At 34.6% G+C, this 19,340-nt stretch overlaps 5 protein-coding genes across 5 annotated transcripts; all 5 read right to left on the reverse strand.

Moving 5' to 3' along the window:
• Window positions 1-13: 13 nt before the first annotated feature.
• On the reverse strand, window positions 14-3,132 carry LOC117569325 (protein late bloomer). The gene is made up of 5 exons (XM_034250452.2): window positions 2,568-3,132; window positions 1,002-1,175; window positions 765-926; window positions 501-698; window positions 14-434 (listed from the first exon to the last, which is right to left on the reverse strand). The coding sequence occupies exons 1-5, from the start codon at window positions 2,622-2,624 to the stop codon at window positions 363-365; spliced, it is 663 nt and encodes a 220-aa protein (XP_034106343.1). The 5' UTR covers window positions 2,625-3,132; the 3' UTR covers window positions 14-362.
• A 2,210-nt stretch (window positions 3,133-5,342) lies between these two features.
• LOC117572694 (23 kDa integral membrane protein) lies at window positions 5,343-12,867 on the reverse strand. Its single transcript, XM_034255745.2, has 5 exons — window positions 12,753-12,867; window positions 11,596-11,675; window positions 6,476-6,838; window positions 6,214-6,405; window positions 5,343-6,150 (listed from the first exon to the last, which is right to left on the reverse strand). Exons 2-5 carry the CDS (start codon window positions 11,653-11,655, stop codon window positions 6,076-6,078), a joined length of 690 nt encoding a protein of 229 aa, XP_034111636.1. The 5' UTR covers window positions 11,656-11,675; window positions 12,753-12,867; the 3' UTR covers window positions 5,343-6,075.
• A 356-nt stretch (window positions 12,868-13,223) lies between these two features.
• LOC117572696 (23 kDa integral membrane protein) lies at window positions 13,224-15,107 on the reverse strand. The gene is made up of 5 exons (XM_034255748.2): window positions 14,965-15,107; window positions 14,022-14,213; window positions 13,795-13,956; window positions 13,537-13,734; window positions 13,224-13,476 (listed from the first exon to the last, which is right to left on the reverse strand). The coding sequence occupies exons 1-5, from the start codon at window positions 15,022-15,024 to the stop codon at window positions 13,405-13,407; spliced, it is 684 nt and encodes a 227-aa protein (XP_034111639.1). The 5' UTR covers window positions 15,025-15,107; the 3' UTR covers window positions 13,224-13,404.
• A 405-nt stretch (window positions 15,108-15,512) lies between these two features.
• On the reverse strand, window positions 15,513-17,561 carry LOC117572693 (23 kDa integral membrane protein). The gene is made up of 3 exons (XM_034255744.2): window positions 17,379-17,561; window positions 16,101-16,292; window positions 15,513-16,038 (listed from the first exon to the last, which is right to left on the reverse strand). Exons 1-3 carry the CDS (start codon window positions 17,436-17,438, stop codon window positions 15,586-15,588), a joined length of 705 nt encoding a protein of 234 aa, XP_034111635.1. The 5' UTR covers window positions 17,439-17,561; the 3' UTR covers window positions 15,513-15,585.
• Window positions 17,562-17,975: 414 nt separating this feature from the next.
• LOC117572698 (23 kDa integral membrane protein) lies at window positions 17,976-19,092 on the reverse strand. The gene is made up of 4 exons (XM_034255752.2): window positions 18,950-19,092; window positions 18,661-18,852; window positions 18,427-18,591; window positions 17,976-18,367 (listed from the first exon to the last, which is right to left on the reverse strand). Exons 1-4 carry the CDS (start codon window positions 19,007-19,009, stop codon window positions 18,110-18,112), a joined length of 675 nt encoding a protein of 224 aa, XP_034111643.1. The 5' UTR covers window positions 19,010-19,092; the 3' UTR covers window positions 17,976-18,109.
• Between the last annotated feature and the right edge of the window lie 248 nt (window positions 19,093-19,340).

Below are 19,340 nucleotides of genomic sequence, written 5' to 3' on the forward strand. Positions count from 1 at the left end.
CAATTACATTCAATTGACAACATGTGTATTTATTATAAATTAAATTCATAATAAGTTAGTTCACAGTACTAAAAACTAAGTTTGTCTGTTTTAAAAATGCTCACAATGCAACAATACCCTTACAACATCGAAAAGCAAACATATCAGAGTCATATATTGTAATGCAAGTCGAAAAATGAGAGAGATTGTAACAGTTGATTATATTCTAAAGCATATTAACACAGAGGTATATTTTTTTAATTAAACTCGTAAGTTTCTTTAAATTTCGTATAAAAAAATAATAATATAGTAATAATCGTCATTGAGTAAGGTAATTGGAGCCATTTAAATCATAGAAATGCCATTTTAGAGCAAACATCTCCTTAAAAATAAGTGCGTCGACTAACATTCCGAATACTGTTGCACAGACTGCAGGAGACAAAAATCAGTAACACCTATAAAAGAAGACACAAAAGGTTATATGTCATTTTTAAGTTAATTAATATTTTTAAGGAGCTCACCTCAACTGCAACGAGCACCCAGCCAATGATGTTGAAAATGTGCAGAAGATGCACCCAATAGTTTTCAAACTCGATGCGGCAACCTTTATGGATGAGATTATCGGGATTTTCCTGGTCATGGTTCCTGAAACACGATGCTGGCGGTAAACGTTCGTTAACAACATAATCCTGAGGGCTTCCTCGACCACAGCATTGGAACTGCGAATGAATTTATTAATTGCATTATGTTATAAGTATTATTCCCGCTTCTTGTATTCTTCTCACCCAATTCTCATACAATGACATGGCGCCAGGACTATCGAGCTCCTGTTCCCAGGTGACCTCCAAGGAATGAGCAAACTCCGTCGCAAAACCGTTCACCGTTGTAGTAGCCACGTATAAGAATAGAGTCTGAACCAGAATGATGAGGAATAAAAGTACAGCAAACTGCAAATCAAATGTTGAATCATTAATTGAATTCCTAGTCGATTTCATAGTTGATGTCATCTTGCATCTACTTACGGTCACGGTGCAGCAAACATGCTCTCGCCAAGCAGCCAGATAGCCCCAGAGAACGACGATTAAAGCAGCTCCTCCAACGACTGCATAACTTGCCGCAATAACCTTACTTTTGTCGGTGAGATCGTAGGATATCACCACGTATGCGCTAAAACCAATCAAAACCAGTGCCAGCAGCTGCAAATAAACAATAATTATCACACTCCGCAACACTAGAGAATCACTTTATCCTATTCCTACAGAACTTTCGCCTACTCTTTAATGTTTTTGACCTTACTCCAACAACCCGAGCAAGTACGCAATGGCGACCTAGAGACTAGTCTGGCTGGCGACAAGAAAGACGTCAGCAGCGAAAAATAGGCGACAATAGCAACAGTTACGATGAAGAAGAACTTGATAGACAAAAGAGGCTTTAGTTATCATACTGTCTCAATTTGATGTTATTTGCTCACAAAGTATTCAATGAGTAGAAATATAATATAATGGGACTCAAAATCACACGCACTGTTAATTAACATTGACATTCATGGGGATGCGAGATTTAAATCTCTGGATTTCTTCTCTGTAGTTTGCTATAAACATATAAACATTATATATTTCCCATGTGTTTATTTTAATGTTTTTTTAGAATACATATACATAAATCTTCTTGGTCATATTTTTCTCTTTGATTCAGTGTCTATTCTTTTTTTATTGTCTCTGTTGGGTGCGTCGTTTGATTATTGTTTGCCAACTGAACAACAGCCTAATCATAAGTAAATAAGAAACGACTTGGAAAAGTAGTCATTACTTAGTTCAAGCACGTCAATCGCAAGTATGTGACCCATCTGTTTTTTGCAATCTTTCTATAAATATTCTCCTAATAAGTCTTTAATTGAAATGGACATAGACATCGCAAATTTTGAGTCACGTAGAGCAAAACAATTTAATTGAACTCAATTCCCAATATTGAATACCCCACATATGTATATAGAATTTTTCGTCTGGAATTTAATAACAGACACATGATAAGTGCAAGATCTATTCATCATTAATAATCACGTAAAAGCGGTGAAAGGCCTTACACCGCATGCAAGCCATATTGAGGCTTTACTAACATGTGGCTATTCTCACCATTGGCTTATAATAAAATTTTGTTAAATAAACTAACAATCGAGGAACGAAAAATAATCATATGAATTTCTAGTGCTCTCTCTTTAATTGTGCCAACCGCAGAGTTCATCGCTCATGGCAACACATTGCTAGTTCCAGAATAATATACGTAGATAAACATATAAGAGTAACCAATTTCTTAGTGTTATCAGCAAAGTTTTTTCGTACATTTTAGATCCTGATATGAACTTCTAATTGCCTTGATAATATCTTGAAATTATGAATGGTAGTAACTCTCTTTCATAAATAAACAAGCAACAATTCGAAGAGAAAATTGACCTTAAGTGTTTAGTGTTCAGTGTGCACCTTCAATTCCTCAACAATACCGCCTGACTAATTAAGGCTATTAACACAACTGTCATTGTAAACAATCGGAAGAAATGATGGGCGTCTGTAGATTAAAATTATTTGACTCACCGTACACAGTATATGCAGTGCATAGGCAAGCACTTTTAGTGATGATGTTGATGCCATGCTTTATTATTCCAGCAAGATGATAAAATTCTTTAAATTCGGCTATTCGATAGCAACTTCTCTTAGCTTTGGAAGCAATCAAAGAGACTGGTTTTTTTTTATTATTTTTCCCGCCGTTTCTTCTGCGTTTTTATGTTTTGAAACTCTCTCACTTCACCTTTAGCATGAGCAATACTCTCAGCAATTTTGATGATGACATGAGATCATGAGACAACCTTATAATACAAGTTTGACCATAACAACTTTTTATTTCGAATATTCACAATATCGCGATCTATGACGACATCTTATTTATAATTAATGACGAACTTTGCCTAGCGCCCCCTCATATATATATATATATATAAATATATAATATATATGAATATGTAATATATGAGAATATTTAAGAAGATCGTCAATAGTTTCTATGATGAACTAGATACATATATATGTATTTATGTAAATAAATTTCACGCGACGATTGTTTTATATTTGAAAGTGTCCCCGACAGCTCTCTCTCGCTACCAATAGCTTACTGCGCGAACCCACTTATCTGTTGCGTGCATAGCCAGCCAGCCAGTCAGCCGGCATGCGAGCTTTTGTAGCTTTTATAGCTTTTCGTTGGCCTGTCAGCTGTGACGTCAGCTTTGCACATACCTCGTACGCACGCACAGCATACGAGAGAGCTTACAAAGTGAGTCACTTGTTGAGTTCGCCAAGTTAACAGTTGTAACCTTTGCTTTGTGCTCAATGCTCCTCACGAGCAAGCTTAGAAAAAAGTCGGATTCAAAAGTGCTAATATTTTTATATTAAGCTAATTTTATATTACCTTATACTATAATGGTGACAATTACAAATTGAATAATTGTTTAAAATCGTTTTTTAAATATTTGTATGTACATATATGCAAATAGTAACAAATTTATATCTCTATTGTATTAGAAATACGAACCTTATTATTCATAAGGTTAATATCATATATATTGTAGTATAAGAGAATTAAAACTTAAATTAAAAATAAAAATATAAAGGTTGAAAGAATACCAAACTTGGATCTTGTGTATAATAGTTTATTCTGAAACAAAAACCAAAAACGTAATAAATATTTTTTATCATTTGGATTTAAATTAAATTTAAAAATTTCATTCAAAACTAAGTTATATTAAAAATATAAACTTCTGATATGCTTTTTAAGTGACTCAAAAAATTCAACACATTAATTGCTACAGCTATAATTACTTCCCATTCAAAAGCGTAATAAAACAAGGTGATTCCTAGTAATACTACGATATGGAAATAATATAGAATTTTGTGTAGGGAGTATAAATAAATTACAGAATAAAAACTTTGTATATTTTTTGATTAAAACTTAGGCATCCGATTGTATTGATTCTGGATTTGTAGTGACATCTGGTGCTGGAGTCCGCCTCACTTTAAAGAGATGATTGGTCACGATTATAAACGAAATTATAAGTGCAGCTGAAAGTTATTTAAGATTTAATACTTATCATATGAATAAAAGATGCAACGTAAACTTACCTACGCCAAGACCATTGAAGATAATATTATAAAAAGTATAAAATGAATTGTAACAAATAAAAGTGAGGCAACTGCAACAAGTGATTATTGCTTGAAACAGAAGCCACCATTCCAAATTGATAACATTCTATATAAAGAAAAGGCCATGAGAAATCGCACAAAACTTTCGCAGCTTTGCTACTTACACGAAAATCAGACAATACAAAAATTGGAGCTGCAACCAGGGATGGAACATATAATGTATATAAGGCATACGCTTCGAAGCAGTCCTTATCAATCGCCTCACCTTTGATGTAGAAATAAAGGTATTTTAATATGATATACAAAGCCAACAAAAAGTTTGTCAATTGAATATATAATGTGTAAAATACACAATTTGTAGAATTTGTACTTTAAAATGCTGACTCATAAAGTGACTAATCCGCTATGCTCCATAGATTTAAAAAAATTTTATATAAAGAAATTTTAACATATACCTTCAGGCAACTCGTCCACATCGCAGTCGTCGTAACACCGAAGCACAAATGTAAGAATTACAAAAAGTAGCAAAAAGTTATAAACTATGGAGAAATAAAACGCAACTACGCCCGCAGTTTTCCAAAACGAACACATTTTTATTGAGTCGTGTATATGTCTATAATCCCAAACGTTTACACAACAAATGCCAAAAAAAAAAGTTATTTTCCACATCAGCTGAATAAACTAAAGATAATTTAGTTAATACGAAAACATTCAGTTTATAAATTAAGTAATCAGCTATGTCTATTTATTTTATGCATCATTTCAGTAGTCTCTACTGGGTGAAGGCATGAAAAAGCAAACAGTCGACGTTGGCTGCATGACAAACAAGGATTAAAGTCAGTGGAGCAGTTCAGTTGGCCCCAGACTGGGTCAAGTTCAAGAAAATTGCTGCGAAATATCAACAGCTCTGGTGTTTGTGGTACATACCCCAAGTGAAACCACAACGGACTTATCACATGTCAATCGCATGGTAAACAAAATATTTACTCTATACATACAATACATAGTACATAGTATGAATCGTCTGTGGCACGTTGTCATGCCATCGGCTCGAGGCACAACAAAGGCTGCACTGCGCGTACAATTTGCATGCCAATTAAACTGCAGCAACTTTCAACGGCAGTGATGGCAACTTGAATCACAACCTATTATTATAGCAAGTACAAAAAACTAAAATTATCAGCGGTATTTGGTTTTTTATTGTATATGTATATATAAATACGTTTTAAATGCTTTATTCATCCACGTTGTCTTCAATTCGAGTTTGGTTTTACATTATTAAATTGTTAAAACTTCAAGAGATTCCAATTTACAAATATATTGATGAACAGCTTTCTATGTATACATCATGTTTATGTATCTTTATATATCTGAATATATATATTATTTTTCATTTAGACACTTGTTTATATCATTTCGTTTTCAACAGGTAAAAATTAGCATTTACATACTCTGCTTTTAATATCTTATACAAAAAAATAAATGTAAGTGTAACATTAAGATTGCGCTTATCAAGTTGTAAGTTTATTGTAACAGTGTCTGTCTATTGGTTTTGTTTTTAGCTTTGTACAACGACTTTGGATTCATGTTATTATCGCGTGAGTAAGTTTTAAGAGCAATAAAATACAAAAACAATAATTGAAAAGCATTTAAGCGACTTATACTAAGTATTTTTCGTTTTTCATGTTTCTTTGCTTTTCATTTTCATTCGTTTGAAAAATTGTGTTTTATACGAATAACTTAAATGTTCATTTTTGCAACCAAATGGTTTACTTTAATTATTTTCGTTATGTGCGTTCTACGACAATACATATTATAAAAATTAATGCGAATGTTGTGTTTTGTTGTGTGCATGTGTGTGAAATTGTGTGCGTGTTGTTTATGCGATTTTATGTGTCATGGCATTTGTTTAGTAGACACCATTGCGTCGCTTGTAATTGCGAATATTGTTGGCCAAGCAACAGGCAAAGATGAAACCAACCAGCTAAAAAAAAAAAGGAATAAGTTGATTAATATGAATAAATATAAATGAGGGAATTCAACTCACCTCAACACCAATCAGGCCGAGACCGAAATATTTCGACTTATCAGTATCACCGGACACAAGAGAAATAAACTTGTCACGACATCCGCCGTAGATGTTGGAAACGTTGATGCATGAACCTTCACAACAGCTAGCGGGCAGTCCTTGGAAAGCGAATGGATAATCTATGGCACCATTGCGACCACAGCACTTGAGCTAAAGTAAAAATATAACAAAGGTTTAAAAATTGTCAAGAGACTATCATTGAATAGAAGCAGTCGCTTACCGAACGCTGAATGTTATCAAAGACACCTCCTTCACCCTTATCGCGATTCTCCCAGGCCTTATCGATAACATTGCCCATGGCTTGATCGTAGTTCTCCTTATTGGTGAACAAAAGCACAATAAGAGTCAGCTGCAGAATAAGAAGGACCAGCAAGCAGACAGCATAGCTCATAGTCATGCAAACGGATTCACGAATAGCTCCACAACATCCCAGGAATGAGATGAACAACACGATCGAGCCAAGAGTGATCAGTCCAATTGGCAGTATTGCCTGTGGGGGGAAACCGACCTGTCCATTCACCTCGATGGTGCCAATGGTCTTCAGGATCAATACGCCATAGACAACACCTAATATGCCAACAATCTGGAACAATCAGAAAAAGTTTATTAAAGTATATTCTTTAGTTACTCTTGTTACTACATTATTTAACTTTTTGAGTTGACTTTTTCACATATTTGCATCCGCTTTAATAACATATATATTTTCGCTTAAAAATTATATGGTTTTATCAGTAAACTCTTTCATTTAAGTATTTGTCGCCATATTACTCTTATTATCAGTACATCCTAGTGGTTTTATGTAAAATACCACACACGATTTGAATTGTATTAGTCCAACAATGAAACAGTAGAATATGAATCATGATCAAGAGTTCTTTGAGAACAGCTGGCGATGTTTGCCACCACAATGACCGCTTTTGTAAATGGATACATAATAAATGCAATAAATGGCACTCACTCACATTAACAATTGCAATTTAATTTTGTTTAATTAAAAGACTGGCCTGGGCATTCATATGGCAAAGATAAATTATTACAAGCCTTAATTAGTGCTGAGCCCTCGTGGACTGACCTCAGGGATGATAACATAGCATAACAAGCAGAAGGTAGTCGTGGCAAATGACTATTAAGATTCAAACTACCGCAAAGCTTACGTAATGCAACTAACTAACACTTATGCTTTAATTCGCGTTATTTTAGTGTTAATTTAATTTCTTTTGCACGCATAGTAGTTCTATTTACCATAGACTAAAGCAAACAACATAAACATCAACATACACATTATGAAGCACATTTAGATAAGACTTGATAACCTTAGAAGCTAAAGCGCGGAAATCTGACGACCGACAAAAAGCGGAGGCGCTTTAAGTTCAAGGTGCCAAGAAATGTACGTCAAATTTATGCCAATTGCGAGATTTTGTAATATTATTGTTGTTATTGCACACAAACAAGAAAGCAACAAATGCATTCTATCCAACAAATTTGATCCGTCTGTCGCAATGGAAATAAATGCTCGCCAATTAATTGAATTTACTTGATTTAATTGTGTCTACATCTGCATGAACATAAATACATACGTATACACATCGTATTCATGTGAATCTGTTTGCTTTAGCATTGAGTGGGCTGCTGCTTCATTTCACTCATTAAGCACACACACTGTCTCAAATTCTTATATGGCATTATTTGTGGGCGGTCTAAAATTAAATATTGTACATTGTATTGAATTGAAGCGAACGTCAAAAGCTAAGAACATTTAAGTTGTCCAAATCTCTGGCATAATTGACCCAAATAAGCTGCGACTACGAGTTTATTCTGGCCGCACACAAAGACAGCATATTCGCCTATTCCGTCTGCTAATTGCTCCACTTTCACAAAAACAAAAGCATTTCCTAATGAAAGGCATCACGTGCAAACAACTCGAATGATTAAAGTCTGTCTCGGTTTACTATATATAAATTCTCTGCTTTTTTTGAGTACTAGTCGACAGATTATATCTACATCATATTTCACAAGTAACTGGCACGCTCGTCTGACGTCATCACAACTGCGTTGGAAAGTTGGTTGAATAAAAATTGCTGAATAAAACCATACAGAATCCATAGATAAACAACCCTCATCATATGCAATGAAATAAATACGCATAATGTGAATGGAAGAGAGTCAATGAAACCGCACCCAAAAAAAGAAATAAAAGCAAACCGCGATCTCTTATATCTCGTAGTTATCGCAGCAACAAGAGAACAAACAACAAGTGACGACGACGAGATACGAGAAAATAAAACACATGCTTGTGCAACAGGACGTATGCGTGCTACGAGCGAGCAACATGTGACATTTTGATTGGAATCGTATCGCAATTTTCAAAATAATTACGCGAAACATTTATTTATAGAAACACACTAGGGACCACTTAATTATAGAAGCGCCACTGAAGTTTCCAAGTAATTTTTTAAACTGGTTTCTCAATGAAATTATAGTTCTTGAAATCCCTTTGACCTTTACTTTAGTTGTAATTTATGATATATCGACAGTTCTGAATTCTTTGTAATTTGATACAAATCTAAACATTATATTGAACTGAAATTCAACAGTTGTGATGAATAAATAAATACTACTTAATTATATAAACAAAATATGGCCACATACGTATAATCGAGTTTCAACATTGCCGACAGCCAAAAACTTGTATTCAAACTGGCAAAAATGCTGAGATCATTAGGCTGATCGTGTTTCCAACAAGTCATATGGGATAAATAACGTAATTTCTGATGTGTTTCACATTTCGTGACAACGAAATAAAACAACAACAACAACAACAAAACTCCTGAGGGTTATTAAAATAGTTTTAGTTTAATTTCCCCAGCGTGTTAAACACAGCTAATGAAATTATTTATAACTCAATTATGAACACACATCAGAAGTATACAACTAAAACTTGCATATTTATATACAAGTTGTGCATCGGGTTACAACAATAAATGGAGCAAAACTCAATTAACGTCAATTGTTCCGATCATTTGAAAGAGCATTAACTTTACTGCATGTGGAGTAAAGGTTAAACACCCTGCTCTGTGCGAAGAATATTGACTCAGTCATTTAATGCATCATAAGTCAAAATCAATTCGCAGAAATTGTTAATAAAATGTTAAAAATGTTAATTAAAAATTAACTGTCTTTCTATGGAGTTTTGGACGCAAATCAAGGTTGATATTACGTCTCAGATAATAAACTTGCTGAACAATATTCAGAATTCGTATTGTTAAAATGAAATTAATGAATACGCCTAACACGTTAATCATCATTTAACCAGTTTGTACTTGTATCTACCTACATACTATATAGATATATCTGTACGTATGTAAAGCAAATTTAAGCACTGGCAATGGGAACAAAAATACTTTGAAACTCAAGTTCTAACTGGCGGTCGACACTCCACACACAGAGTCGTGTTTGAAATACAAAATAAACATACTCGAACCCGCAAATGAATCTGGGTAAAACACACATGACTCCCTGTCTGGCTTGTACTCAAGGGTAGAGAAGTATGAGTGAGTGAGTGTATCCATACAAGTATTACCGTAGTTTCCCTTTTGTATTTAACCAACCGAATTGCACAATGTATTTTTTGCTGCTTTCTCGACCGTTGCGATGTGTTTCGTCGTTATATCTTGGGTATACAGATTCTCTTATCGCATGCGTTACAGTAAAACTGTTTATCAAGTTAAACACAGAAAACTTAAATATCTGCGACATTCTCAATTTAAGTGAAAACATGATAAACGCAGCTTAACATATCAATCAGTTAAAAAGAAATTTGCACTTGGAAACATACTATATACAATTTATTGCAAGAGTATTAAAAGTTCGACAATGTGTCTAAAGTGGTTTTTCCTGTTTGTTTTTTGTGTATACATTTTTTTTTTTTTTTTTCATTTTTGTTTTGTACTCTTTTTTGTCTGGCCGAGTGACGCTCAAAGGCGGCTTATTGTTGTGGCCTGCAATTTGTTGCTTTGGCTGAAACAGAAGAATGCTATATACTCCATTCGCATTTTGCGTCCGATTCAGCTACAAATTGTATCTACACCTGAGCCGGGAGAACACGTGTGCGTTAGCTATGTAAATAATCTGTAGTAGTTACTCCACCAGTTGCTATGACCAAAGCAACAAGTTGGCGTTTTTCGCCGACGATGGTGTTTTTTATGTCTTTCGCATTTTGTATTTACTTTGTTGTTTTGCTGTTTATTTGTCGCTATTTTTTTTAATGTTTTCTGTTGCGCTTGACGATTCCCAAGGCGTGAATTTGCAAAAGTTGAGAAAATATAAATGTACATATTAAAAATACATATATTATAATATGCATATTCCAGACGAATATTGTTTTCATTTATACATATATTTTTTTTAATTTTTGGTCGCCTATATCTTGAAGGTGCGCTTTTTTTTATTGCTCGTATGCATAAATATTTGCTTTAATTAATATTTCAAATGCGTTGTGGACGCGTCGCCATTTTGTTTAAGGTCTCGAGCAGGTCGGCAACAAGGTTGTCGTTGTTATACCTGACTTAGTTTTCAGCTGTGCTTGCTGTGTTGAGTCATGCATCTGTTGATCAAAAACTAGCACGTCAATTGTCAATTATATGTAAGTGTGCATACATATCAATGTAGTAGTCCCCGTTTCTATACAATTGTTCGTCACTTTATCAATCGGAGGTGCACATTTCTGGGAAACTGATTCACTTTTTGCCAAAATGACATCACGCATCCCCAACATCTTGAATTCTTTTGTGTGAGTGAGAGAGAGCGAAAGTATTATATTCTTATGCTGTGTAAACAAATCTCTAGCTTGAGCATCTATTGGTAGCTACAGCAACAAGAAACAAACAAACCATTGGAATAACAGCTCATAAACATTGAAATTGATTAAGCCGCCTCATGGCACCATCTATTATACTCTCTTAATGTGCACAGCAGCTCAGTCGCAGATAAAACCGCACACACACACACATACGCATTAGTATACATGTATAAGTATGCGTCTCTCTGTCGGCGGTTTGGCTTGGAAGCTGACTACACGCACACTTATTATATTACTACATACTCTCGATGATGTCATCGGAGAGGACGGAAAACAAGTTGTGATTTTTTAGGTGAGCACTTTGCTAAAGCGAAACTGATCCGACCTGATGCGATTTTTATTTTGAAATGCATGCCTCTCAATTCTATAAATGGCATAATAAATTGCATGCTTGCAAAGCATTAATATCTGCTAAATTTCTGGAGAATTTTATAATTTATATGTTTCTTTTTGTTTTGTCTTGAAATCTTGAATTCACTTACCGAAACGATCGTATTGAATATAAAGAGTATATATTTAACCATAGACGTTCCACAATCCATATTGCTGAAGTTTCACTTTCCTGTAAATGCATAAAAGGTAAATGATATAATAAAAAGAGATATCACTTTTAAGTTTTGCAATCAAACAAGTTCGAATTACGCAAAATAGGTGAATTAATTGATCATCAATCGACCACCGATTAGTCGAAACAGTTTCACGTTAGTTTATATAACTCTCCACGACCGTTGCATGTGTTGAACTTGTTTTATACGGATTACGTTAATTAATTTTATGCGGCTAGAGTGTATTAACTATGGAAAGCTGACTTTGACGATCCCTAAGCTAAATACGCCTATCTTAAAAATGTTTCGAAATGATTCATCTTAGAAATCTTATTATTTCCTTTCAACATTTTATATGAGTAATGTGTTTTTATAACATATTTCCTTCTTAGTCACGGGTGTTATTCTTAACCCTGAATATAGCATGAATAATAATGGATATAAAAAACTCGTTAACAGGTTTATTTTTTTGAACTCATGATGCGGTAATTTAATTTTTTACACGTACAAATGTCCGCCTATTTAATTTTTTGTTGTATCCATAAAACAATTTGCATCTGCTCCCATTATTCACGCATTGACGCCGTAAAAAACAACGCCGGATTTCATCTGGGTCGCCACAGCGACCGTGGACAAAACAAGAAATGTTTACATAGAAAGCTAGCAGCAACAACGCAACAATGTTTTGTTATGCATCTATTATGTATAATATTGATAGGAAAAGGAGAAGTTCACTGCACTTATTCAAAGTCAACAACACCAACATCACATAGTCATTTCATTCTTATAGAAATTTTGTGTTCCTTGCTTCTTTCTCTTTATTCACACTGAAGCATACGGTTTGAAGTGCGTCGTATGTTTTGCATCTCTCCTTTGTTGTGCTTTTACACTTTCCGTTTTCAACCACTTTTACTCATGCTTCTTTCTTCAGCCAGCTGCCTTCTCGGCAGCTGCATTCTATTTGAGCATCCTCAGGTAGTCGTCATATAAACGAGAGCAATCACATGCAATACGTCGTATATGTGCATATGTGTGAACTGTATCGTTTTAACTTATTCAGTTTGCTGCACTTTGCCACCTATTACTGCAATTACCTTTTCTGATTTGTTCAAGGTTTCTTTAACACACGCGACACGTCCACCTCGACGAGAAACTGTTTTCAAATTGAAAAGGAACGCAAAAAGTAGCAAACGTCAAACGGATACATAGTGTGACCTAACTTGGAAGTCATAGCAATACCAGCAGTATTTTGCTGCTAGACCGTTAAAATATACCAACATGCCCCAAATAAATATACCAAGCAACAGAGTTTCCTTTTCATAGATACATACATATTATATATCCATTTTTATAAGTGTGGGCTACACTATAAAACACTTCCGAAAAATAAACAAAATATTTTCAGCTTGAAAATTACCGTTAAATTTAAAAATAATTAACCGCTTAACTTTGTTTTATATCGCCTTTTAATCTATTAGTCACAAGCACATTAAGTCCTATAAAGTGGTATACCAGCTGAATAAATTACTTATGTATGTATATGTAATAAATCGTGGTGTAATTATCGTTTTGCAACCTCGATAAGCTAAGTTTATTTATAGGAATACAGTTTCAATAATTATTACATTTGCAAATAAGTAAATATACATAAGTAGAAGTATGTGACAACAAAAAATATAAAGAGATACATTACAAATTTTCATTCAAGACTTCATTTTTGACGTCTTAATAATTATTAAATTATTTTTAATAATTTTGACGTCTTAGGTTGTTGCGCGTTTGGTTGGCCAGGCAGCAGGCAAAAATGAAGGCGGTCAGCTAAAATAAGAAAATGATTTATTACGCTACTGCATATATTAATTTGTCTATATACTATACCTCAACTGCAAGCACTCCCAAGCCAGCATACTTAATTATGTTCACATTTGTGTCCCACAAGGAATCAACAGCCGACTTGCAACCGGGCCTAAGCATCACGGAAGTGAAACTGCAAGATCCATTCGAAGGCGAATCACAACACGAAGCTGGATAAGAAGTACCGTAATCGGCAAATCCGTGCAGTCCACAGCATTTTAGCTATAAGAAATTTAAGCCTATTTAGTAAAATTGCATTTGATATTATTAATCAGAACTAACCGATTTTTGCAGAGTATCCATTAAGAGTTTATCAGTATTGCGTTGGTCCCAAATTTTTTGCACCACTGTGTCCAGTGACTGTCGGATTTGGACGTGATTGATCCAAATGTAGATGATAAGAGCTATTTGGCACAAGAGCAAGCCCAGCATCACGATTGAGTACTATAACAAAATTAATATTACATCTTTAAAATGTAACATTTGTTGATATTTAAAATGAAATTTACAGTTGTAAGTCCGCAAGAATTCTCGCGAATCGCTCCACAGCATCCAAGGAATGAGACCAAGAAGATGATACATCCTAGGATCAATATTACAATAGCCACACTATTTGCAGTAAAAGTCTCGTCAACACTCGAAAAGTTTTTGATTTCTGCGACCATAAGGGAGCCAAATACAATAAGTAAAATGCCGCATATCTGAAATAAGGTACGATTTTAATGAATTATTAAAAATATGTTACAGTAAGACAGTATTTAATGATTAACATCTTTATCTTGATAAAAAAATCACACCCAATATATTATATGTACTATTGTTACTAATATTTCAATTATATTATCGATTTATGAAAATAATTTCCATGAGCCTTGTATTCAAAGAAAACAACGTTGTAATGCAATGCGGTACTCAATATAGAGGAAAAGCAATCTACTTTTAAGCGGCCCAGTCATCAATTCTTACAATGCAATGGTATTACTCATCATAAGCCAATCATTAGGTCTTGCAAAACATTCTACTCGACCACATTTCATTAGCTGTAATTACATTGAACATTGGCATGTAAACGAATATGTGAAAATCACGACATTCCCCAGCCGTTATGAAGAAGCTTTTTCAGTCATCATTAGATAAGATAAACTGCGAACCACTTTCCAAAACTTATAGATATGTATGTCGTTTATATACATACATATATAATATGTATACGTACAATTTAAAAACCCTAACTCGATATACACCCATACACATATATATTTGTGAATTCATACATGAACACATGTTTGTGTCGACGATCTCGAGTATACTTAATTTTTCCTCGAGATAAGATTCACACATGCACTCAGTATATGAACAATACATTTATATGGAATCATTTTATTTGCAAAAAAATATCAGACCGGAACATATTATTTAATGATACACAATAACAAATATTTCGGAACTTACCACAAATAATATATTGAATATGAAGAGCACATATTTAACAAATACTCCGCCGCAATCCATATTGGATATATATTTTCTTTCTCGAAACGAAAGCGGTTATTATAATTACACCTGAATAGTTTCAGTGTCAAACTCGAACTGATTTTCTTTTTCGAATGAATACAACTGTTTTGTACGATTCGTTGAGTGGGCTTCTTATCGCACTGACTGTAGTTAACTTTTCGACATCGAAAATGTGCTCCAGTAAATGAAGTATACTTTTCGGCAGCGAATAAAATATGAAAGCTTGCAAAGGTAACCGAAGGGGAATCCCATACTCAATACTTTCTCTAACGCAGCCATAGCAACAGCAAAGTTATTAACTTAATACAACAAAGAAAATAAAAAAGCTGCAGTCTAACTATGATTATAATATGGCCTTCACCTACATAAAATATTCACCGCTGAAATAATGTCCGATTAGTAAATGGTGTTTATTTGATGGGTTGCCAGATAACATCCTCAGCATATTACTTGTTAATTAAAAGAAAACAATTATTGAGTCTAGGTAATAATATTTATTAAATAACTCAATTAATCAATGCAATATATAGTTAAACAGCTTTAGCTACTCCTCATCATCTAAGCCGAAACTTGTCTGCCTGAATTTGATTTGCGCATTGAATGGGTCAAAGCAGCAGCAAGCAAGAAGACGATGAACTCATATAAACAGATGCCCAGGCCCGACCAACGAATGAGATCCGTGTTGTTCACCCAAAAGCTCTCAAACTTAGCATTGCATCCCTCAAGATTCTCATAGATTGCTGGAGAGCAGGCCTGAGTGCGGTTGGTGTAGCCACAGCAAGTTCCAGGCACCGTCTGGTTTCTGGTGTTATAGTCCAAATAGTTGGTGTCACCGCAGCAATTGAATGTCAGCTCAATTGCGCCCATTGGGTAATCGTTAGCCGCATCGTTCTCCGCCCAAATTGTGTTCACCAGATCGCGCATATCGTTCAGGAAGCCCTGACGATTGACAGCCACCCAGCAGGTGAGCACCAATTGCAGCAAAAAGAGTATAAACATCAGCGTAGCATACTGAAATGTAAATTTAAATATGTTATGTCCTATTTAATAGATATTTAGGAGTTAAAACTCACCGTGCCGGTCAAGCAGGCACTCTGACGCCAAGTGCCACAGCAGCCGAAGAAGGAAACGATAAAGATGAGCACGCCCAGAACAGTTATGCATATGGGAATGGCATTGGTCTCAACCAGTTCTTCGATGCCATAGAACTGATTGATGTGCGAGAGCATAATTGACCCCAGCACAATCAACAGAATGCCGACGATCTTTAAAACGAAATAGTAATAGTGGTTTCATTAATATAACAATTTATATTTATTTATATATTATTATATATGGTATTTATATTTCTTAACATATTTGTATATAAATAAAGTGATGACCTAAAAAAACATAGCAAATTAATCAAGGCTAATAGCTCTGGAGTTTTCTTCCTTATCATTGTAACACAACAGACATTAATAATACATCATGTACCCGCATATCTAAACATTTATCGGCGCACACATTTATCATATCATATCACAGCTCCGTTACAAACATGTATTTCCCCAATGACTCAGGTACATTCGTGTCTCTTTAGACCAGCGATAAGAACAATGGACGCAATTTGTTTCTCTATTGTATAATGACAATCAATAATCCTCTAAGCTTTGGCGCATGCGACATTAATAGACGATTTATACTATATTGGTAAATATTAACTGCGAAATATATGAAAATTTTTTCTAGTCGCCGGAACTCATCAATAAATTTTAAAACTTTGCTTGACATTTTTGAATCTACTTTCGTTAAAAAATTAAAACAGAAAAATTTTAAAATTATTACTTTGTTTTGTTTTTATATTTACGAGGAACAACTTCTGAAAGGATTTTCCAATCCCAAGCCTAAAATTAGTTTCCAAAATATTTTACACAAATTTATAAAAATTCTATTAAAGAGTTGGACTAATAGAATTATCTTTACCTACATTCATAGAATTATTGATATTAAGGGCATTTCATCCATAAGGATTTTATGATCAAATTAGTTTCTAAAATATTTTACACGAATTTATCAAAATTCTATTAAAGAGTTGGACTAATAGAATTATCTATTATATTATATAGAATTATTAATATTAAGGGCATTTCATCCATAATGATTTCATGTTAAATTTCATTGAATTTCAAAGATTTTCCACACATTTTTCAGATATTTCACAATTCACAAATACAGTTGTTGATAAGCTTCGGGTTTAGTAAAATAGAAACTGCATTATCAAGAACTAAAACCAATGTCTAAAATAATCCTTATTTGCCTGATGTCCATTTGAATAGTAATTCCACAAATCCTTTTTGAATGCAACTCACCAAAAACACTATATTAATTAGATATAGTAGAAAATTTAAAGTTGCAGCTAGGCAATTCATTTTGTTGCTGTTTTTTGTATCCTTTGGGTTAAATAAATCAATTTAAAACACAGTTTCCAAATTTTGTTTTATGATTTTATCGCGCTTTGTTAACGCGTCGTTTACTGCAGTTCGATTAGACTGGGCATTGTTTAGAGCTACCGTTCTTAAATGAAATGAGACATAGTCATATCTAGATATTCGGATTTGAGTATCTTATCAAAAAGTCTAATTTGTTGATAACATACACACACCAAAGCATTGGGCTAGGCCTTTGTGAATAACAAAGCAAAAAGTTTTTGGGAGCATGAGTGGGCGGAATAGATAGCTTCATTGATAGTGCCTGATTCATCCAGTCGCACCGAAAACCGATTTCTGCGCGTATCAGCTCCAAAATAAAATAACACAATTGATAATGGGTTTCTGGGAAACTTTGCTCAACGCTGTACTCAAAATTATCGCAATAGTGCCTAATACTATTAGCCAAGAACTATCCCACTACTAAAAAAATAGAAAAATAATATATTACGATAAGATAGGCAACCAACCAGCTTTGCGATAGATCATTAAAATGACAGCACACTTTATACAGTTACTTTATAAGTATTAAAACTATTTGTTTATTGATTCTGTATGGCTTTGATGAACATTTTCTTTGGTGATCTGTGAATGATGAAAAGCGTCTTGTTGGCTTAACGCTGCTTCCTCATGGCGCTGGCCAAGCAGCAGGCAATGATAAAGATGGCCAACTCGAAGAGCGCAATGATCAGACTGCTCCAGCGAATGAGATCCGTGTTGGAGGACCAGAAATCATTGAATTTCGAAATGCATGGTGGACGTGTTGTGTAAATAGCTGCTTCACAGGTACGAGAGCGATCGGTATAGCCACAGCAAGAGGCGGGAACAGACGTTCCCCAGTCTGTGTAGCTATCCTTGCCACAGCATTGGAACTATAGTGGAAATCTAATATTAGCATCGATGCAGAAATAATTTTTAATTCATCACTTACGGATAGCTGCAGGGCATCCATGGGATATCCATTGGCGGAATCGTTTTCCGACCAAGCCTTATTAACCAGATCATTCATTGTGTTCAAGAAGTTCTCATTCTCCACAAATATCCAAATGGACAGAGCCAATTGCAGAGCGAAGAGAATGAACATACAAACGGCATACTACAAGAGTCAAAATATGTAATTTAGATACATCCTTATATCCAGAGCACTTGTCGATTCTCTACTTACAATTGTCGTGCAACAGGCATTCTCGCGAATGGTGCCACAGCAGCCGAAGAAGGAGACTAGGAAAATGACGCAACCAATGACAATGATGGAAATGGGAATCGTCTGAGCATTGACCGAATCACTGAACGATCCAAAGGTGCCAATGCTGGACACCATGATGGAACCGACCACAATCATCAGTATGCCACCGGCCTATAAATTGTTAAATTTTACATTTTAATTACAAGCAATCCATTTATTGTCCAATCCATTTCATTTAGCTGCGGATAGTCCAGGTGCGAATACTTACGACAAAGATTATATTGAGGATGTACAGAAGGTACTTGAACATTGCGGATAGGCAATTCATTTTGATAAATTCGTTAATTCGTCAACTCGTTGATTCGATTTAATTTTAAGTCCGTTCGTTTCGACTGCTCGAGTCTAAGTAAAATACCTGTGCTCAGATCTGGCCATTATTAATGAAATTTTTGCGCCACAAAACTTCTGATAAGTTTATCAGGCCACATAACAACAATTTGCGGCCAATACGCTTAGGATCCATATATGAATAACGTGCCAACTATGTACTACTCTGGCCTTATCAATGGACCTTATCGGATTGTACCCAGATAGAGAGCGTAGCGATTCGACTCTTGGAGTATATACTCCAACCTGCCATATAGTAGAACCGTCATATG

This window comes from Drosophila albomicans, chromosome 3, assembly GCF_009650485.2.
Source record: "Drosophila albomicans strain 15112-1751.03 chromosome 3, ASM965048v2, whole genome shotgun sequence".
Taxonomy (NCBI): domain Eukaryota; kingdom Metazoa; phylum Arthropoda; class Insecta; order Diptera; family Drosophilidae; genus Drosophila; species Drosophila albomicans.